The sequence below is a fragment of the Lepisma saccharinum genome, chromosome 8 (assembly GCF_977018435.1).
Source record: "Lepisma saccharinum chromosome 8, izLepSacc3.1, whole genome shotgun sequence".
Classification (NCBI taxonomy): Eukaryota; Metazoa; Arthropoda; class Insecta; order Zygentoma; family Lepismatidae; genus Lepisma; species Lepisma saccharinum.
The window spans coordinates 50,447,653-50,469,229 of NC_139236.1; the positions used below are offsets into that span (position 1 = coordinate 50,447,653).

A 21,577-nucleotide genomic window follows, 5' to 3' on the forward strand; every position below is an offset into this window, starting at 1 on the left:
GGGTAAAAGCAGCCAGAGCATGATGCTGATCACATAATCCTCCATAATAGCCTACAAGGCTATATTTTCATATCCCCCGTATGCTTACACGGCATGTTGCAACGTGCATTTTTACCTTCGATTCCACTTTCAAGAGCTAAATTAATATGAGTTACGACGATCTAGTTTTCATTTTTTCTTTTAACTGTGGAAATAACAATCTGAACACTGCTACAATTATATTTGCAAAAGTCATAGGGGAAAGTACAAAACATTCATCATACGCACGTAAATGTAATTTAACAAGGAAATGCTTGGTCGTACTCAAGTCTGCGATCAGTGTCTGAAATATTATCCCATTAACACACACATTACTTTGGTAACCATGATTATCACTCTCCTATGTCGACAGGGTCAAGTTCATTATGATAATGTAGGTGATTGTGCCTGTTCAAAGGTTACATGTCGATTTAAGAATCTAGGGCGAATGCACAAGACTAATTCCTTCTATCCACGCCAGGGATAAAGACGAACGTGAGTATTCTTGGAAAGTCTTATTCCTGGTTTACATAAGGGGAATCTCACGATTGTCTACTTCATTAGACTTCTCTTGGCGGGTAGCTGTTTATGGGCAATTCCATTGTGACAGAAATTTACATTCATTTTAAAATTATTTTCTTAGCACCTTCAAATATGTAACTATCAATTTATGTAATTTCATTTTCCTTGATGAAAGGTGTTTAATTGCAAAATATTTCTCCGCCATCTCAATTTTCAGCTACAGAAAATGCATTACTTGTCATTGTGACGGATGCGACTCTTCTGAGACTTGACTTATGACCTTCCTCAGTCTTTCAGAATACTCTGTGGGTTTACTGAAACAATTTTATTATATATTTTCACAAAGCAAACTCTGCTCGACATGTAGATGCTTTTAGTTTCTAAAAAATATTACTACATACTTTTTTATAAACATTTTTTGCCTGTGACGTGCGTGACATCATGCACATGTAGGATTATGGAACAATGTAAAGGCTATGAAAATGATCATAAACAGATTCTTCAAACTAAGGTTTGTTTCAGAAATGAAGTAGGATACTTCACAGCTTAAGATATAGAAACAATATATGAGACAATTAGAACGAATTTTGAATTAATTTAGTTTTCTTATGGTATAATACAGGGATCATAATGAAACTAAATTAAGTAAAAACACCACACACAAAATCCAATTTCTACTATAAAAGAGTAATAGGTTTGCAACAATATGTCATTTAAAAGCCATGAAACTAATCTTTGTATTAATAATTCGAAATTCTGCATAGTTTTCCCTTTAATTTAATATAATAAGTGATATTTTCAATATAAAATGAATTAATCTTGTTTGTCCACTTTCACATGGAATGGCTCTTATATGCTTTCTATCCGTTTTAGTGAAACAGAAAAATAGAATAGTAGATCTTTTATAAACCTCAGAGGTTGATCAGTGTGAAAAAAAATATTGAAAAGTGTGCATGTACTTTTCTAAATGGATTGAAGGTGCAGTAACTTACTACCTAGCATATTATCGACCACTATTTCTTTAAACTTTTCTATTTGCAGATAGATAGGATGGCAGGTAAAGAGATCGTTGTGTTGGCCTACAGCGGCGGATTGGATACATCATGTATACTAGCGTGGCTTATAGAGAAGGGCTATGACGTAATTGCTTATATGGTGAGTTTCAATTTTTGTAATAATAAGCATTAGTCTATGAGGATTTTCCATCAGTTATGATTAAGGTTAAGAGCAACCATTCTAATAAGAATTGTAGTTAAATATAACATTACTCATTTATTTATAAGCACGTGTTCAAATACACCATTTAGCCTTTTTACATTCCTTTTCATCTCATATGCAGAAGAAATTATGAGAAAAAATTAGTTATTAGTTAGTCATCATTTATGCTGTGCTGACTGTAGTGGCGTGTCCAGAGGAAGTTGGAGGATGCCATAAGCCCCTCTTTTTGGACAAACTTTCTTCTAAAAAAAAGTCGAGACGCATTAAAAGGCGATTATATACAGCGCGGACTAATATATATAAAAAAACAGTAACCCTTACGATATTATCTTCCCCTACAAAATTCTGGAGTACTCGTACGTCACTGGCTGACTAGGATTTCAAATCTATTCCCATGACATGCGCTTCTATGGTTGCCTAGACAAGTAGCTCTGGGGCCTACTAGGACTCCTATCATATGCACACCTGGTGTCACTATTTGAGAACTGGTGGGCTAAGACGACAAGTAATAATGAAGTACTTACGTAATTATTTTTACCGATACCGGTGTAAATTACAAATAATAAATGTAATCGGATATCGGTCAACGGTTTCAGCTGTAGAAACCTTTCATATGTATTTATAATTGTGTGTGTTCAGAATTAAACTTAGACTCGCTATTGAAGGGTCTGGTTCGAGTTTCGGATTGGCAGGGCCAACGCCAAGGGTAGGCCAAAGTGGGTCATTGGCGCACCAATATCTTTGAATCGTTCAGTGGCCAATCCACACCATAACGTCTGGCGCTGCCTCATTGTCGTCGCGACGCAAAAAAATGAATAACGAATCCAACGTTTCTGATATTAACCGACATTGTGCAAGAGTTACGGCCTTTGAATCACTTGTCGCCGCCAGCAGCGTATAGACATAATCTGGGTCACCCTATATATTGTACAGTCACGGACACTGCCGGCTTGTAATGAATACATTGACTATCAATGGAATCGTTACAAGCCGGCAGTGTCCGTGACTGTACATATATTGCCCCATAATGCTTGCTTTTCGTAAGACATTTTGAATCTCGGAATAGAGGATTGTTACGTCACATTTCTTTTGTCTTCTTTCAGGCGAACATTGGCCAGGATGAGGATTTCGATCAAGTGAAGACCAAGGCTATTAAGATTGGAGCCAAAAAGGTAATTTACACATAAAATCCTCATTAAAATGCTCTTTTTGTTTTAACTACAATAGGTGAATACTATCTTTACAGTAGCGGTTAGCATCAGATTCAAGACAGGTCGGCAATAATATTTCAGTTAAAAGAGGGGACTTCAACAAAATTGGAAGCTGCAAGAAAATTGGATCGTATTATAAAAGCCCCCCCCCCATTTTCCTTTTATACACAAATGTGCATTGCAGATCGAATTTTCTCGTCGGCATATAAAGGACAAGGTAACAGTCAAATTCAATATCATATACATGCATGTATATATCGACCAAAATTTCAAAGGTTCATTTAACAAAATAAATACTTCCTTTATTTCTGCCGAACAAAAATACTTAATCGCTATCAACAGAATATTATCCCCAGAGATGGTCGTGGAGCTTGAGGCCAACGTTAAGCTTTCAGCGAGGAACGTCGTTTTGTGTGCAAGAGTAGGCTACTGGAGGTACAGTAGTGGTTGTCTAGCCGTCCTGGGTATTCCTCCAAGACTCTCGAGTACACTTTTCACTATTACTTTAACCTGAAAACAAAACCACTTTTTTCACTCTTCTGCGCCACGACTATCACAGTCAGAAAAAGCAGGGTCTACCAGGATTTCAATCTCTAAGTCGACGCAATCAAATTCATTTTTATTAAGTTGTTTATGTAAACTTCAAACGGATCAAATTGAAGAAAACAAACATTTTGAACAATAGGGTAAAATTTATATATATATATATATATATATATATATATATATATATATATATATATATATATATATATATATACAGTGATGGACAAAAGTAATCATACAGTGGAACTGAAAGGAAGAAAGGACGAATTGCAGCAGCTAGGAATACAATAAGGAAGTCAAAACTGTTAATGCTTTACCATGTATGCACCAAACGATATATTGACAAAAAAAAAATAACAGATGCTGCTTGTAGAAAAGTAAAATACAAAACATTCTCAATACCCGCTTCTTTGGCTGGACAAAAGTATTCATACACCAACATAAAAGTTCACTTTGGAGAAAAGAAAGAAACAAATACCATGTCGTCAGAATTTAGTATGCATTCCTCTGTTATGGAGAATAGCTGTCAAGTCTCTTTTGCATAGAATGAACAAGAGGCATGGTTATTTCAGATGTAATACTGTGCCACTCATGCAAAATGACCTCTTTCAGTCTATTCTTGCTTGTTATGTCATGTTTTCGGAGTGTGGTTTCCAAATAGCTCCAAAGATGTTCAATGGGGTTAAGATCGGGGGACTGAGGTGAAGTTTTGAGTATGTGGGGAGTATTATATAACAACCAAAGGCGGACAATCTCAGCTGTATGTTTAGGGTCGTTTTCCTGCTGGAAGTAAAAATCATTCCCAAGACCCAAATGACCGATACTCTGCTGCAAATTGTTCTTCAGAATATCCAAATAGACAAATCTATCCATAGTTCCCTCAATAAAGACGAGTTCTCCAACACCTGAGGCTGACATACAGCCCCAGACCATAACGCCACCACCTCCATGTTAAACTGTCGCCAAGAGATTTCGAGGCTCAAGCTCAGTATTGGGCGTTCTCCACCAAAATTCTACCATCACTATGGATAATATTAAATTTGCTCTCGTCCGTAAACAACACTTTATCCCAGAAGTCCAAACTTTTACTCACATACTCCTTTGCAAATGTTAATCTGGCCTTCTTGTTCTTCTTACTGATGTATGGCTTCCTTCTAGGTACACTAGCTCTGTACCCTGCTCGGTTGAAAAGCCTTCTAATACTTCTTGAGGACACTTTTTTTCCCAGGTGTTCGTGAACATCTGCTGACACTGCTGACGATGTGAATTTTGGGTTTTTCTTGATCATTTTCAACAGTCCTTGTTTCTCTCTCGAAGTTAGTTTCTGAGGACGCCCAATCCTTTCCCTATTTATCAGCACTTTTGTGTCTTTGTATCGTTTGATGACACTTTGCACAGTCGCACGACTTCTCCCAACTATGTCTGCGATTTCAGAATATGATTTCTTATTGTGGTATAATGATATCATAATTCTCCTCTCTTCGATCGTAGTTTCCTTCCTTTTGAGGTCCATTTGACTTCCTGCAGCACGCCAACACCAAACCAACCACTTCCTTACACAGGTGCAAGTGCAGTAAACAAATATCTGGCACTGAATGATGGAAACTGTTGTTTCACGAACTTTTTTTGGGTTTATAACCTGGCGTATGAATACTTATGACCATCCAGAAAGCAGTTTCTCTAAGGATTACCCACATTTCTCACGACAATTTCAATTGTATGCACACAATTGCTTTGCCTTTCTATTCTTGCCATTCCAATGGAGCATATGTGCTACAGACTTGACTTGCCTTTACGGTCTTCTTTGTACAATAACATGTTTCATTCAGACAATGCCTTTGTATGAATACTTTTGTCCATCACTGTATATATATATATAATTCTCAAAAATATTATCTCTGCGTAATAACAATTCAACAAGATTATATTAATCAAACATTTGTTATTTAAACGAGGGGGCAATGATAATTAAAAAACCCTTACCCACTTTCATTCACTTAATTCTTCAAGCAATATTCACAAACTATTATTGTAAGTACACTGACCAGCAAAACATATTAACACACATAGGTACTTACCTAGTTTTCATGCACACAGATCGTTACCGCAGTCAACTTCTCAATATGTGGTGGATTGATTTGAAATGCCTCTATCTTGGATTTGCAGTGTGTAAGCACGTAGGATTTATCGTTAACAAGCGTGCAATGCGTTTCAAAATTTAGAATTAAATTGAACAAAACCCTCCTGTTAACTAAGCATGCACGTCGTTGCTCACAAAGATGTGTCTATCAGAAAAGTGGTTTAACTCGACGAAAAATTCCATGTTCCCGTGCAGTCAAAAGCAGTTGTAGTGACACCCCAAAAGCCACGGAAGCATGGGTTCGCTAGAACCTAAAGTTGCACTGCAGACACAATGCTCGGAGACGTACTGGTAACATAAAACTTTCTCAGCGCCAACGTTGCCACCTCTCAGCTACGAAAAGTGCTGATTGAACTGTGAAATTATGCCAAACGCTGTACTAGATTATTATTATTATTTATTAACCATATCATTTTATTACTATTTCTTTCAGATGGTTAAGTTGCATCCCACTCAAAATCTATTTATTTTGATTATTTTACGTCGCTTTTATGTCTGTGGAATAAGTACGACGATGAAAGAGAATGAAGAACTGATGAAAAGGCTTATGGGATGCGACAAACTAAAAGACACGTCCATGTCTTACTCAGATTCGAACCAGTCTCTCTGACTTCGTAGTGTGGGACATAGCTTTTTCTAGCACATTGTGAGGGGGAGAATGACACGCCAGCATTAGCGTCGTTAGCTTTTAATTATTGAGGGAGGAATGCTGTATAATTAACCAATATCTTGCATATGCGTGTACAGTCATGGAAAGAAACACTTCCCTCACTAGACTACTAATATTAAGGCTCTATGAGGTAAGTACTTTTCCCATAACTTTACATACTGATTTTTTTTTGCATTATGGCACACGACACGTTAACCCAAGTCCACTGTGCACCCTAGCATTCACCCTTCCCACTTAAATCACTGCTTCTGTTACCTTTTACGGACCGAACCGAACACCAGCAGAAGACAAATTGATTGGCTAGCAATCACCTTGAAAGACTGTCAGAATTCGCCGACAACGAAAGGTGGCACGTTACCTTTATTTGTGAATCCAACTCTCTACTATTTCCTATCATAAATATTCCTCGCGAGAATACTGGCACCGCAAATGTCTGATAAAACAAACTTGAGGGTGGGCTGCCTCCACCCTCTTCTACGATTTTAGGACAGGAAGATGCGGAAGAGATGAAAGACATTTGTGGGTGGTGGGATCCCTGAGCCGGTTTACTCTCTTTTGTTGGAAACACGTCCACTCCTCAAATAGAGATCTGCAGTACAGGCACGTACACAAGAGGGGCCCAAGAGGGACATGCCCCTTCTCGAGCTATGAAATATTTTAATGCGAACCTATAAAAACCTACAAAAATAAGACGGACGATTTTTAAGATTTTGCAAGAGTTTCTTTTTTCTTCTTTCATAAATGAATGTGTTGTTTCTGGAGAGAGGCATTCTCCAGAAATCTGCAGTCTACTATATTTATTAATTTTAGATTATTAACCATTTATGCGAAGGTACCAAACGTCCCAATTTGGTCGGGACAGTTCATTTTTACTCCCTGTTCTGACTTTTTTCGAACTGCAGTCTTGATGAGGAAATTTTGGTTAATTCACATTCAGATATGCTCTTCATTATAAGGATCATTCCATAGCGTTGGTGGTCACATACAGGGTACGAATTCCCATGGCGGAAGGGAGATCTCTCACCTTTTCTACAAAGATCTTGTTCTATTAAAAATTTTCCCCCATCAAAATTTTCCGAGGGTAAGAGTTTGTGTTATAACAACAAAGATAAGCAATTAGTTTTGACTTCAAACATTCTATACTAAGAATAACATCATAAACACTTACAAAGAAGGAAGAACAAAGAATGAAGTCAGCCTGTGTGTGAATGTTGCATACATCTCTTGTTCTCTCTCTTTTTAGGGCTGGTAACAGCATGGGGTAAAAACGTACTTCTACAGTCATAGATAAGATTTTAAAATTATATCAAATTGGACTAGTAAGAAATGGAGCCGTAGCTGCGAAGGTGGTTGTCATTGTCACCCTAGGCCCCTGGAACATAGAAATTAGACCGACCTGTTATTTCTCCTCCATTTCTCACCTACTTTCGTCGGGAATAAAACATAGCACTTACATGTTAATTTAATAGGAAACTAATGTCTTGTTAAGGTATCTCATTTTTTGTCTCTCCACCTAGTAATCTCTAATTTGCTATTGAGTTTGCTGATGTGAACAATAACACACACTGCTTGAATGAAGATGATATGGGGATGTACAACAGAACCGACTACCCTCTTATTAGCCACATTTCTTGAATGCTAAGTTTTCTTTTCGTCGGATTCAACGGAAAAGAGTAGGCACATAACATTTATTCAACGTCTAAGTATGCCAGTTACATCTAGAGGGAGGGGGGGGGAGGCAATGCAAATTCGGTGCAGGGGGTGCGAAAATCTATTCTCGTCCTGGGCGCTAAAATCTCTAGCTTCAACTCTGATAATGAAATGTTTCCTTTCGAAGACCATTAATATATATATATATATATATATTATAGAACCCGCCTTGTAATAAAGGGTCCCGGGTTCGATACCCGGTGGAGGCACATAGTGGTTCGGATCCCACTTTAAACTGTAGGTCCAGTACCGATTAGCCTTACTGTGCATAAAGTGGACTTAAACACCAATTCAATCAATCAATCAAACCATTATAGAACCATAACACAATAAAAGTATGAACATTTAATCATCATTATTAATAAAGAGCAATAATTTAATAAAATCTAACACTTATTAAAAACATTTCACTTATCTTTTAATTTCTTGACATTTTTAAGTTGTTAAAGGAATTAATTTGCTTAGTTTATAAATGTAGCAAATTAATTTTTTTATATATGTTTATAAATATATATAAATTAATTGATTAATCAATGTATTAATTAATTATTTAATAATTGTCATGTGACAATAATTATATATATAATCATCACCACGGTTTCGGGCTTGGCCCCTCTCAAAAAATCCTGGGTACGAGCCTGCTGCAGTAACTTTATTTTTTACTTCTACATAGGGTGACCATAATATTTTGACCCCCAAACAGAACATCCTCAGGAGATCAGTTTACCCCGTCCCTCCTAAATAATCGGTTAGGTTTATTTGTAAAATTCTTGTTATTATTAACGTATTGTCATGTAGATTATAGTATGGATCACATAAATAATATATCATAAGCAATAAATTCAATATGATTTCCCGTTGTCACAAGGTATTAACTTATTATAATCTAGATACAGTGTTTCTGATCTCTTCTGATCAACCTTTGAGTTCTACGCTGAAATTGAAGAATGCCAGAAGTATTTATCACAAGAACCCATCTCCTTGAGAACAACTTTATTCTTCACCAACTGTTAATACAACCGCAGCTCTCGGTAAAATTCACTCGTAGAAAATAATTAACATTTATTAATTTAAATGCTCTTTTGAATATCAGACCAGGTGGGTGTACTACAGCTGACACAAAACAATACAACGCACCACAGGCGTGCGCAGACCCTCTGGGGGATGGGGCAATACACTCTTGATGAAAGTTCAGTAGTGTAAAGAAAACCTCTTTTCTTCTTAATGTTTTATTATTTTGATGGGCGGCGGCGGCGAGTAGGGAGTGTGTGGGGGGCAGTGCCCCCACTTTTGCCATTTTCGCCCTCACACTATAGTAGTGTGTCCTTGTGATGTCCTTTCCTCCCCCAGTCTTAGAACCTAATCGCCGCCACTGGACCCGCCGAAAATCACTGTATTAAAAGAATTCCAACTTCCCCGGCACCAATTTTCTCTCGCTCCCTAATTTATTTCCCCTGTCTGTGGTTCAGAGACTAATTTACACATATACATGGTTTTGCACAGAAGTTTAAAATAACTACACATCATTTATTCATTTCTAACAGTAGCGATGATTAGAGAAGCGTCGGGGGCAGTTGCTCCCCCACTCTTTTTGCCCCCGCACTATAGTCTCTTAAAGCCTTGCCTACCCACAAAAAGTAAACTATCGTTGCCCCCCCAGTTTTGGCAGCCAATCACCGATGATGATTTCCATCCAATGTATGGGCAATTTATTCTGCAGACACAGAGCTTGCACAACTAACGAAAGAAGTGTGTGGGTTTGTTAATAACAAGATATTTGCTAGAAAACGAGATTGGATGGTTCAATTACATAGGAAATAATATACCCCTCCCCTCCTTAGTTGCTTTGAACTTGGAATTGCTTGAAAATACTTAATTTTTCTTTCAGAGTTTCATATGGTTTATAATAATGGCGATAAGTTTCTTCTACACTAGAGTATTAGGGGAGGCAACTGCCCCCTCTTGTCGCCCCGTGCGCACGCCTATGCAACACGCAACGCGAGCCAACAACACGTTTTAATACAGTAAACTTCTGTGTGCCCAAAAGTTCTCGACGGCAATATAACATTTTGAATGTTGTGAACTGCTTTACGGACCTCGCGTACTGAGATGTGGGGAAACACGTCAAAATCCGGCAACAGAACTTCTGTCGTCTGCTTCTATTGAAATCAAATGGTGTAACGCTTACTACAGGTGAACGTGCGGAACCGAAGCCCGGAATTTTCGGTTAGAAGTCTGCAGGTTATCTTAAGGGTTAAGAGACGCCGGAAATGGGTCTGTTGCGTTGTGTTGCCGCGTTTGCGGCGTCTCGGTGGGCGTCAAGCTTCAAACGCAGTCCAGTTGGTTTGCCACAGTGCTGCCATGACGCTAGTTTAAAAATTCCAACTTTTTTTTTTATCAAGGTAACTCCTAGAATTATATAAAACCAGTGGCGGCGCCATGATTAATCATCTGGGGGTGCTGAGGGGGTGCGGAATAAAGTTTAGGGGGTGCGATGCTGAAAATAAAGAAAGCATGAAATATGCTTGCATGTTTTAGTAGAGGGTGCAACCACGAATTTTTGTCTGGGGGGAGCAAGTACCAGGATAAACGTGCCAGTAATAATAATAATAATATTAACAATAGTAGTAGTAGTAGCAGCAGCAGTAGTAGTAATAGTAGTAGTATCAAAGATTTTATTATCCTCGTATATTACGCAAAAAGGGAAGAAGTCGGTGCTAAAGCATTTGTGTTGGACAAACGATTTGAAATATTTTTTCAACACGTTCAATTTCACATTAGCTAATAATTCAAAACAAGCACACAAACTGTATTTTTGAAAGACAGAAAATGCATGACGAATATAATTATTTTTGTACATATGACATTTATAACTTTCATGTACAACTACAACATATGTTTTACACATATGCAACATGAAGCGACGTAAAAAATAAGCAAATACATATGCAACATGTTAACACTAAATTGTGTACGTATTAAAAGTTTCTTTAATACATACATATATAACATATTATTTAAATGTATTACATAATCAATTCATCCGTCTCATAACAAACCAACAGCAAAAATTACATAAATCTCTCTAATGTGTGCACTACTTTTCATCCAAACAATTGTTCATGCATTTAAGACCAAACTGTTTAGCAGCAACAGTCTGAAGTATAGGTCTAGTCTATATTTCAGTATATTTTGTAATTTACAATGCATTACAGAAATGAATGATATTGCTCGTTTCGCGCAAGACAATTTTAAGGTCCAAATTATTGCAAACTGAAAACAATATTAATTTAATAGGGCGCCGCATTCTCTCTTTTATAACATTTTCATTTAGATAGTTCGCCCCCCGCTCTGAACTTTTACGAAGTTACGAAAAAAATAATTGCGAAATGTATTTTTATTTGCATAAAATTTGAAATAGAGGACGACAATTGCCTCTCTGCCCCCTCTTCCCCTGCAGGTGCCCTTGGCCGCGTGGAAGAAAAAATAAAGAAATACATGAAAACTCATTCCATCTTGAATATCATTTTGTCCTGCTACTCTTCGATTCTGCTTGCTTTGCTTCTTTTACTTCAATGTTTGCCCCTTTTCCCCCCATAGAATTGATGCCTCCCCTGTGGTTGCGCCACTGGCTATCTTCCCTCTGCTTCAGATGCTGCGGTGTCAGGACAAAACGCGAAGTGCGCGGCAGCTTCATCTTTGTTGAAATCCCCTTCTGCCATGTTACGTGGGAAGGCGATTGGGTCTCAAAGGGGGGGGGGGGGCAAGGTGCCAAAACTAGGGGGGGCAAAGACAGTATATTTTCCTTTGTAGATAAGATTTAGCATAGTGCGGGGGCAAAAGTGGCGAAACCCGGAGTCCAAAATGCTCCATTGCGACCCCTGATGAAATTGTCTCTAAACAACGAGAAAATTTAAAAATGACTGTCACTCACTCCCCCTCCCCCCCCAATCGCCGCCACGTAAACTACCCGTCACTATAGAAATCGCGTTAAATAATTTCCCGAGCACGACCTGAAGAAGCACCTGATTTTTTGGTTCCAGTGCGACTTGGAGAAAAGAGGAACAACAAGTATGCGGACAATAAAACCGTTTAATAACAATGACAAAAAAGAACTTACTGAGCAGTTGACAAATATCGAAAAACGCATACAGGCCACTTAAATCAAAAGAAGAAACAATTCTTATGAACAATACTGACGAATGAAAATACAACAGCCTCTGATCTTTGTACAGACTGCCGCCAGTACAGGAAAATATATGCGGCTTCTCTTCCATTGCTTTGCTGTTGTATACAATAACAGCGCTCTCACTATAATACCTAACAGAGGCGTTTCGTGAACGCATGCGGTCCATGCTGCGCATGCGTCAATTGTGGGGAAAAGGACAGCTTGCTCTGCGACGACATTCATTAGCATTTCTACATTCTAATTTCTTCATATAGAAGAAGTATTTAATTTACACGAGAGCGCTGAACTAAGCTTATATTACATTTCTTGGATCTGAAGTGGAAAAAAAGTAATAATTCCTTTCCCACAATTGATGCATGCGTCACTTCAGATCCAAGAAATGTAATATAAGCTTAGTTCAGCGCTCTCGTGTAAAATAAATACTTCTCCTATATGAAGAAATTAGAATGTAGAAATGCTCATAAATGTCGTCGCAGAGCAAGGTGTCCTTTTTCCCACAATTGACGCATGCGTTCACGAGACGCCTTTGATACCTAACATTCGGGCGCTCAATGTGACTACGACATATGACACTGTAAGAGTTAATGTTTTCAAGATAGGTTTTGAATAGGGGATGCTGAATAGGGGGTGCCCCTGTATAAAAAAGATTCTTAATAATAGCGGCGGAACGACCGGGACACGCCACTGAAACGGGACTGGCCCGGTCAAAACGGAACGTAATAAACCCTACTTTTAAAGATTCCTTTCCTTTGAGTTCAACTTCAACGCCCAGAGCATTTGTATGCTAGATTTGGCGGTTATGCCAAACACAAGGTGACGGTTAAATTATGCTAGGTTTAGCACCATTATGCTGGGGTTGGCATCGCTGCTAGGAGCGGATCCGAGGCACTGTTTCGCTCAACTGCCAGTAGAGAGCAGACATGAGCAGCGCTATGGACTCTGACGTAACTGTCGTCTACAAGGAGAGGAGTTGATAGTCGTTTACTCATTCACACACAAGAGTGGACGGAGGGCGGAGGTGAGATACGCTAAAATAAATACAAAAATACGTAATCACCACATCCTTCAATTTATTTTCATAAAAATTATAGTCTCGTTGTAATCATAAAATCAGGGCCGCTGATAGAAAACGCGAGGTCCTGCGCGAACTATATTGGCAGAGGACCTCATGTTTGAAAAATGAAAATATAGGCAACTCACATTTCTCGTCCAATTTTACACTAAAACAGTACTGTTACTAGTATTGTATAATGAAGGGCTCGGGTGTAAAACATGGTAAGTGACATTATGGTCATTTCTGGGTTCGTTAAGCTTATACTGTAGATACATTGCTTTCGTGTTGTTTTTACCAATTTCAGAAGGCTTCACTGAGTCCAATGCAAATTGTATGGCATGGCAATTTCACTAAAAAATTGAAGGATGACACATTTTACTTTGTAACTCAAAAATGACCAAAATGTTACTTACCATGTTTTACACCCGAGACTTTCAATTATAACCTGTACAAGGAGATGAAACATACGTCTTTTCATTTGATAAGAACACTGGACCTATTAGATAATAATAATAATAATAGTTTATTTCAAGTGCTAAGGACAGTATACGACCTGATACAGCACCAAAAAAGATATAACACCATTAAGCTTTGTTTCCATGATATGAAAAACTCAATATGCTGACTAAGGCAGTAATTTATTTTATTATAAAACATAAACTAAATGTAACGTTTCAACCTTCTAGCAAGGTCTTCTTCAGACTCTGCACCAAGTACAAATGTAACAAGGTACAAAATTACTCCCCTCGAGACTATTAGAAAGTTGTTTTTCTGGAACATTCTAGCAGGTGGCTTTCCCTTGTCAACTGTACTTTCACCTGACAGGCGATTTAGCTAAAAGAGTGGAAAGGACAAGAGAGAAAGAGGAGAGAAGAAGGAAGAAGAATGAAGAAAGAAAGGAAATAGGAAAAAGAGCGTGAGATAAAGAGTCCGACCACATTCCAGACGAAAGAAAATGTTTAGCTAAATCGCCTGTCAGGTGAAAGTACAGTTGACAAGGGAAAGCCACCTGCTAGCATGTTCCAGGAAAACAACTTTGTAATATTCTCGAAGGGAGTAATTTTTGTGTATATATATATATATATATATATATATATATATATATATATATATATATATATATCGTCCTGTTTTGTACCTTGTTACATTTGTACTTGGTACAGAGTCTGAAGAAGACCTTGCTAGAAGGTTGAAATGTTACATTTAGTTTATCTTTTATAATAAAATAAATTTCTGCCTTGGTCAGCATATTGAGTTTTTCATACCAAAAAGAAGCAAAATTACACGGATGAAATAAGCGAGATGTAGAATAATATAGTAAGAGCAGCATATTTCCATTTTAAGTTACAGTTTTCGACATGACTATCTAATTGTAACATAATTAAACCTTGTTTCCATATTAAACACACTAAGATGCTGACCAAGGCAGTTTATTAAGATATAAAAACACTTAACATGTAATGTTTCAACTAAAAGTTTAGTTCCTCGTCTGAGGAAGACCCTTATAGCATACTGGGTTGAAACGTAACATGTTAAGTGTTTTTTTTATATCTTAATAAACTGCCTTGGTCAGCATCTTAGTGTTTTTAAGACTTTCTACTATGCTGTTAATAATTAAATAACGCTGAGCACATCAGTGGCCAGATACAGCACCACATCTAATATCTACAATTAATTCATAACACATCATTATTTAAATTATCTATTTGTGTTTTTATTAGTTCACCACCATTGTTACTATTTACTGAATTTTGTGTTAGTGTTTTTATCAGTTTTCCATTATTATTACTATTGAAATAATGGCATTTTGTCTAGTGCTATTTGGGGACCTTGTAAGCAATATATCTGATGAAATTGTCACTCTCGATCTTTGATGAGAATATTATGTACAAATACAGTTATTTTGTTACTTCTTAAGTTCAGTGTTTCTAATTTAAGCGATTCCAACCGCTTCTCATATTTAAATGTTAGCTACATACAATTTTGGGTTTTGATACACAATAATCTGATAAGTAATTTCTGAACTGAGTCTATTTTTTCTGTATGGCATTTAGCTGTTGAGTTCGATATTTCACTACCATATTCTAGTAATGGACGATGCCACTCTCACTAATAGTTGTTGTAGTGTATTAAAATGTATCTGTATAAGAGATAAGAGTATTATTTCAGAAATTTTATTACTACGAACACCGGTGAATTTGAGTTTCTACTACATTCAAAAACTACTTTAAAAATTGATACATTTCTTTTAATATCTAACAACTTTAGTGGGCGAAGTGTAATAGTTTTGTTGTTGTCCTCGTCGCCATTTTGTTACGTCTTCATCTTCATGACATAAACAGAAATACACATGTCAAGAGTGGATTAATATATTTGAACTTGTAACAACGTGGATTTAGATTTTAAACACATAAAAATAGACATAAACAAAGTTCATCTTAGTTGTTAGTTCACCATGCATAATACTTACAACATATTTGAAATGTCATGTTATGATATATACATAACACTGTCTCAACACCGAAGTTTTGAAGTAAACGATGCAAGTCATAAATAGATGTAATAATTTGTGCGTAACAACTTGTGAGTTATGCTAGCAAATGCATTTAAATTCACAAAACAACAAGGGAGGAGGCTAAAAAACTAGAAAATGCTATAAAAAAGGCAAAATACTGAATGATGACCTAAAAGCCAAAAAAAGGCTGAAGAAATGCAAAATAAAAATGTTGTTTTCTTGTCCTAACTGAAGGGAAACGGACTGATATTAGGTTTAGCATTGTTTTCAAGGCTCAGAAAAGATGATGGCATTCAGGTAACTCAGGTATTTTGAAGTTTATTGAAATTGAATTATTTTCTGTATCTTTAAGGTCACTTTGATTAAAATGAGTAATATTTCAGGGAAGAAGTAAATCTCCAGGCAAGGACGTATATAAGGGGGCTCCAGGGGGTCCGGACCCCTCGGAAAGACTTACAAAATACTAAAATAAAATAATGAAAATTTACTTTTTAGCATTGGTTCTACTATAATCCATGATTATTTTTTCCTATGAACTTGGAAGACAAGGATTATTATATTGGGATCATACTGCGTTGATGGACAGTACCAAAGAAGATTGATGCACACTACTACTTGTGAAAATATGCATAAAATATTAATTAGGAATATTCTTTTTTATTATCCCATAAATATTCAATTCTTTATCTATTTGACATTAAATTCCTTATTATTATACAATTTTGGCGATTTTGAGTACACGCAAACTAGATAATAAATGTATGCTGTTATACAGTAAAACCTCGTTAATCCGAGTAGATGTTGACCGCGCTAAGGCCGGTCGCTGCATGGGTGGTCTTTAATTTGCACGTAGTACTTAGAACTAATTTGCACGGGTTTTAATTAATTCGCATGTATTTAGAATTCATTTGCATGTACTTAGAGTACTTTATATTTATGTATTTGCATGTTTATAACTTTTATGAATATATAATTATTTATTTTATGAAAAATATGTATATAGAAGGTAATTAGAGGTACTAAACGCTATGCATATGGTTTTATATTCATTACTGCAAAGTATGTAATGTATAAAATGTTAATATTAATGTTTATAATATTGAAAATAAGTTTTCTATGGTTTATGTACCGCTATGAACGGTGGTAATGGGTGTAGGTACAGGTCCAATTACGATTTGGGACGGTCCCGGTACTCGAACCCGCGATATGTAATATTATTAATTAGTACTATGTAATAATGTTATATGGCATGTAATATATTGAGCGGAGACGAACTATGTATAACGTGTGAGCTGAGTCTGATGCCAGACAGACAAGGGTGAACTCCGCGCAGGTAGACGAGAAAGGAATTTGGGGAGTGTGCGTTCAAGGTCAAATGACGTCACAACGTCAGAACAAACAAAGAACCCGATTGACCAATCAGAACCGGTTTTTTCAAGGTTAACCAGTACGCAAGAACAGGGGAAAGCTATGCAATACTGTATGGCAGGGGAGGGATTCAACCAGACAACAAAGGATGTCTGAGAATGCGCAGCAAGGGTCAAATCTCTGAAGCTATGCGTCGCTTGTAGAACCGGTTTCCGCCGCCAATTAATATTCCGCTCAGGTTTGCCTCCAAGGCACAGGACGCTTTAGCGCAGGTTTTTTTTATCTGTACTATGAAGAAGGGAGAGCTATTAGGGACGGGGCCTACAGTTTTCACCATTTGCTTTTATCACGGGGTAACGAACCTAGGACCCTTTGATTATTGATTTAGTTAGTAAATGTATGTTACTGTGTGCTATTTAATTTAATTTTGAGTTTATTTTTTTACCAAACTTTGACTTTATGTCAAACATTTTCACAGCTTATCCTTATTTTTACAAAAATAACACTATTTGTACTATTCAGGCAACATTTTTTATTAAATTTTGGACTCGCAAAGATATTTTTACAACTTTTTAACTTATTATTTTACAACTTTAAGTTAATTTTTTACCAAAATAACACTATTTGTACTATTCAAGCAACATTTTTTATTAAATTTTGGACTCACAAAGACATTTTTTTCTACGTTTAACTTATTATTTTACAACTTTATATTAATTTTTTACCAAAATAACACTATTTGTACTAATCAGGCAACATTTTTTATTAAATTTTGGACTCACAAAGACATTTTTTTCAACGTTTAACTTATTATTTTACAACTTTATATTAATTTTTTACCAAAATAACACTATTTGTACTAATCAGCAACATTTTTTATTAAATTTTGGACTCACAAAGACATTTTTTCAACTTTTAACTTATTATTTTACAACTTTAAGTTAATTTTTTTACCAAAATAACACTATTTGTACTATTCAAGCAACATTTTTTTATTAAATTTTGGACTCACAAAGACATTTTATTTTCTACGTTTAACTTATTATTTTACAACTTTATATTAATTTTTTACCAAAATAACACTATTTGAACTAATCAGGCAACATTTTTTATTAAATTTTGGACTCACAAAGACATTTTTTCAACTTTTAACTTATTATTTTACAACTTTATGTTAATTCTTACCAAAATAACACTATTTGTACTATTCAAGCAACATTTTTTATTAAATTTTTCACTCACAGACATTTTTTTTTCTACGTTTAACTTATTATTTTACAACTTTATATTAATTTTTACCAAAATAACACTATTTGTACTAATCAGGCAACATTTTTTATTAAATTTTGGACTCACAAAGACATTTTTTCAATTTTTAACTTATTATTTTACAACTTTATGTTAATTTTTACCAAAATAACACTATTTGTACTATTCAGGCAACATTTTTTATTAAATTTTGTATTTACAAAGAGATTTTTTCATCTTTTAATTTATTATTTACAAGTTTAGGCTTATTATTACCAAAATAATACAATTCAATCTGTTCAGGAAAGACTTTTAGTCGCATTTTCGACACACAAAGTGTGTGTTCTCAACTTCTATCTGTTTATTTCACAAGTTTAGGCTTATTATTACTCAAATAACACAATTCTATCTGTTCAGGAAAGATTTTTAGTTACATTTTCGACACACAAAGTGTGTGTTCTCAACTTTTATTTGTTTATTTTACAAGTTTAGCCTAATATTTACTCAAATGACACTATTTATATTATTCAGGCACCATTTTTATTACATTTTGGACTCTCAAAGACAGACAGACACACACACACACACACAGAGAGAGAGAGAGAGAGAGAGAGAGAGATTTTTTCCAAGTTTACAGGATTATTCTCTAGTTTACTCAAATAACACAATTTATATGTGTTTTGAATTATATTTTGGAAGCAAAAGTATGTTTTGACAAGTTCTACCCTTTTATTTTACAAGTTTAGGCTTATTATTACTCAAATAACACAATTTAATCCAGTCAGGAAGGATTTGTTATTATATTTTGGATGCACAAAGAGAGGTTTTCAACTTTTTTATTGATTTTTTGCAGGGTATGTATTAATTTTTATTTATTTTGTTTTGTATCATATATACATTTACAAATTTTTAACTTAGAGTTTAGTATTTATTTAATTTTTTTCAAGAACACTAAAAAAAAGTACTTTTAGCTAAAATGTAAGCCACAAAATATATTATTATTATTATTATTATTATTATTAGGGTTTACTGATTTCCACTATGCTATTTTTGGTTCTGTATTTCTATATGTATTTATTTAGGGCAGGTTACGCCTGCCACGTAGGAAAGTTTGTTTATTTTAGAGTTTGCTGAGTATTTTGTTACTGCTATACTAGGTAAAAGTTTTCTAAATATACCAGATAGAGCTCTATATACTTTTGTTTTTGCTATTTTGGAGATGATGCGATCAGCACCACTCTCCATCTGCTTTTTATTTTATGTACCCAATATTATTTTGAGGCTTAGTGAATTCTAGAGCCTATTTATGCAGGAGAGAGGACTTGAAAATTTTGATCTCAGACAACCCACAACTATTTGTCAGAGTAATTTAAAGGATATTTTATACTTATTATGTGCCACTAGAATATCAAAGCTTGCTTAATTTTTATGTCCGTAACGCATTTATTGTATTTCTAGCTAAGGCTTACTGGATAAAGTACACGAAATGTTTAACATTTCAACTATTTGCTTTTATACGAGGGCAATTTTTTAGTGTAACGAAAATTATGATGTGTCTATGAGGTCTGAAACCCCTTTACCGAGGGTCCATATTTGGACGCTTACTAATATTGTTTTTTCCCCTTACATATAACAATTTAACAATATAATTACAATACGAAGTTAACAGACGGCTTAGGGGCCTAGGTCCACTTTCCAAACTTTTTTACTATTCTAGAAGAATTATTTAGCTTTATAGCCTTTTTCAAGGTATTTTTTAAGTATTACTGGCTTCTTTGGGTGCATCAACACTTGGGTTATTTCCATTTGGTTTATTATACGAGGTTTATTTTTTACTCTAAGATCAATATATGTCTCCGAGGACTAAAATACATTTATTGAAGCTAAAAGCTTAGGCTGTAACTAGGGACTTAGCATGTATATCGACAATTTATAGGACAACACGAACCTTACAAAGGATTATAGGTGACGTAGGACCACACGCCAGAGCTTTGTTAATCTGCAAGAAGCAGTTGCAACTAATGCTATGAGGATATAATGTTAATTTTTCATTGTTTCACAAGGAGGCTATTTTTTACACAACCAATATTTGCTTTTTCAAGTAACTACATGTACCAGAAGCACACATGCCAACACTAACTAGATTTTGATTTATACTATCTCAGGTGCTAAATGTATCAAGAACACTGATTGTACATATTTTTGAGAATCCAACTATATCAGGATTTTTCTATGTAAGTATATTTTTATTGACTGGCTTATTTAACAGATCAAACAGAAAGACGGCAAAATTCACTAAATGTAGGTGATTGCATGAAAATAACTAGATCAAGGGGTGACCAACAGTGAGCTGAATGTATATATAGAGGGTTGCGCTCTATTATTCTCACCTTCGCTGGATTGGCGAAGGAACGCACTTGTGGGCGGTAGAACCTGAACGGGCTCCATCATGGCATCGGAGACTCGAAGCAGATGTTTTGGAGGATGAACCCAAGTAGGGTCATAGGCGCTACGACCAATTTGGTCATTGCTTTTTATATGAGGAACCAATTTGGCCCACTCCCAAAATTAACTTAGATTGCTTATAACTTATGAAATTTGAAGTCTGCACAAGATCCGATGACAAAATCTAAAATTGTAACAACCCTGCCAGGGACTGGAACCCTGGACAGATAGGTTAAAAGCCTAGCGCTATACAAACTAAGCTACCTGCATTTTTAAAAAGTTAGTTATGTTAAGAAATATATTGAAACACCTGAGAACACTTTTGGTCTGGTTCGACAGAGAAGGAGACAACATTTCCAAATTTTTACAAACTGGGTGTATTTTTCCACTATAGAGGCCTTCACTATATGTAATTCGAAACGCTAAAGTTCAGCTAGCTTCCAAAATTGAGGTAAAGATTGTGTTTGGCGAGATTAACAAGTTACAATTATATCCAGTTACGGACAAATAAAGCTAAAAGTCTCAGATTTGCTGTACTAGCCACGTTTTAGTAACATTTTCTTCACTTTAGTACAAATATCAAAGAAATAGGTATATTTTATTTATAATTTGACAAAATGTACTAGTATTTAATTCACAAAGTTAGGTAAAAAACAGTATTTTTTTAAAAATATTGTTACTGCCTTCAAATTTTATGTTATTTAGCCACTAACAACTGGTTTA

The 21,577-nt window shown here is 35.6% G+C and overlaps 1 protein-coding gene across 1 annotated transcript in view; it reads left to right on the forward strand.

Moving 5' to 3' along the window:
• The first annotated feature begins 1,582 nt into the window (after positions 1-1,582).
• Ass (argininosuccinate synthase) overlaps positions 1,583-21,577 on the forward strand; it is a 61,887-nt gene continuing 41,892 nt past the window's right edge. Inside the window, exons 1-2 of the mRNA XM_083127465.1 lie at positions 1,583-1,695; positions 2,862-2,930. Coding sequence (XP_082983591.1) covers positions 1,591-1,695; positions 2,862-2,930 — 174 coding nt within the window. The 5' untranslated portion in view covers positions 1,583-1,590. The remainder of the gene's footprint in view (positions 1,696-2,861; positions 2,931-21,577) is intronic.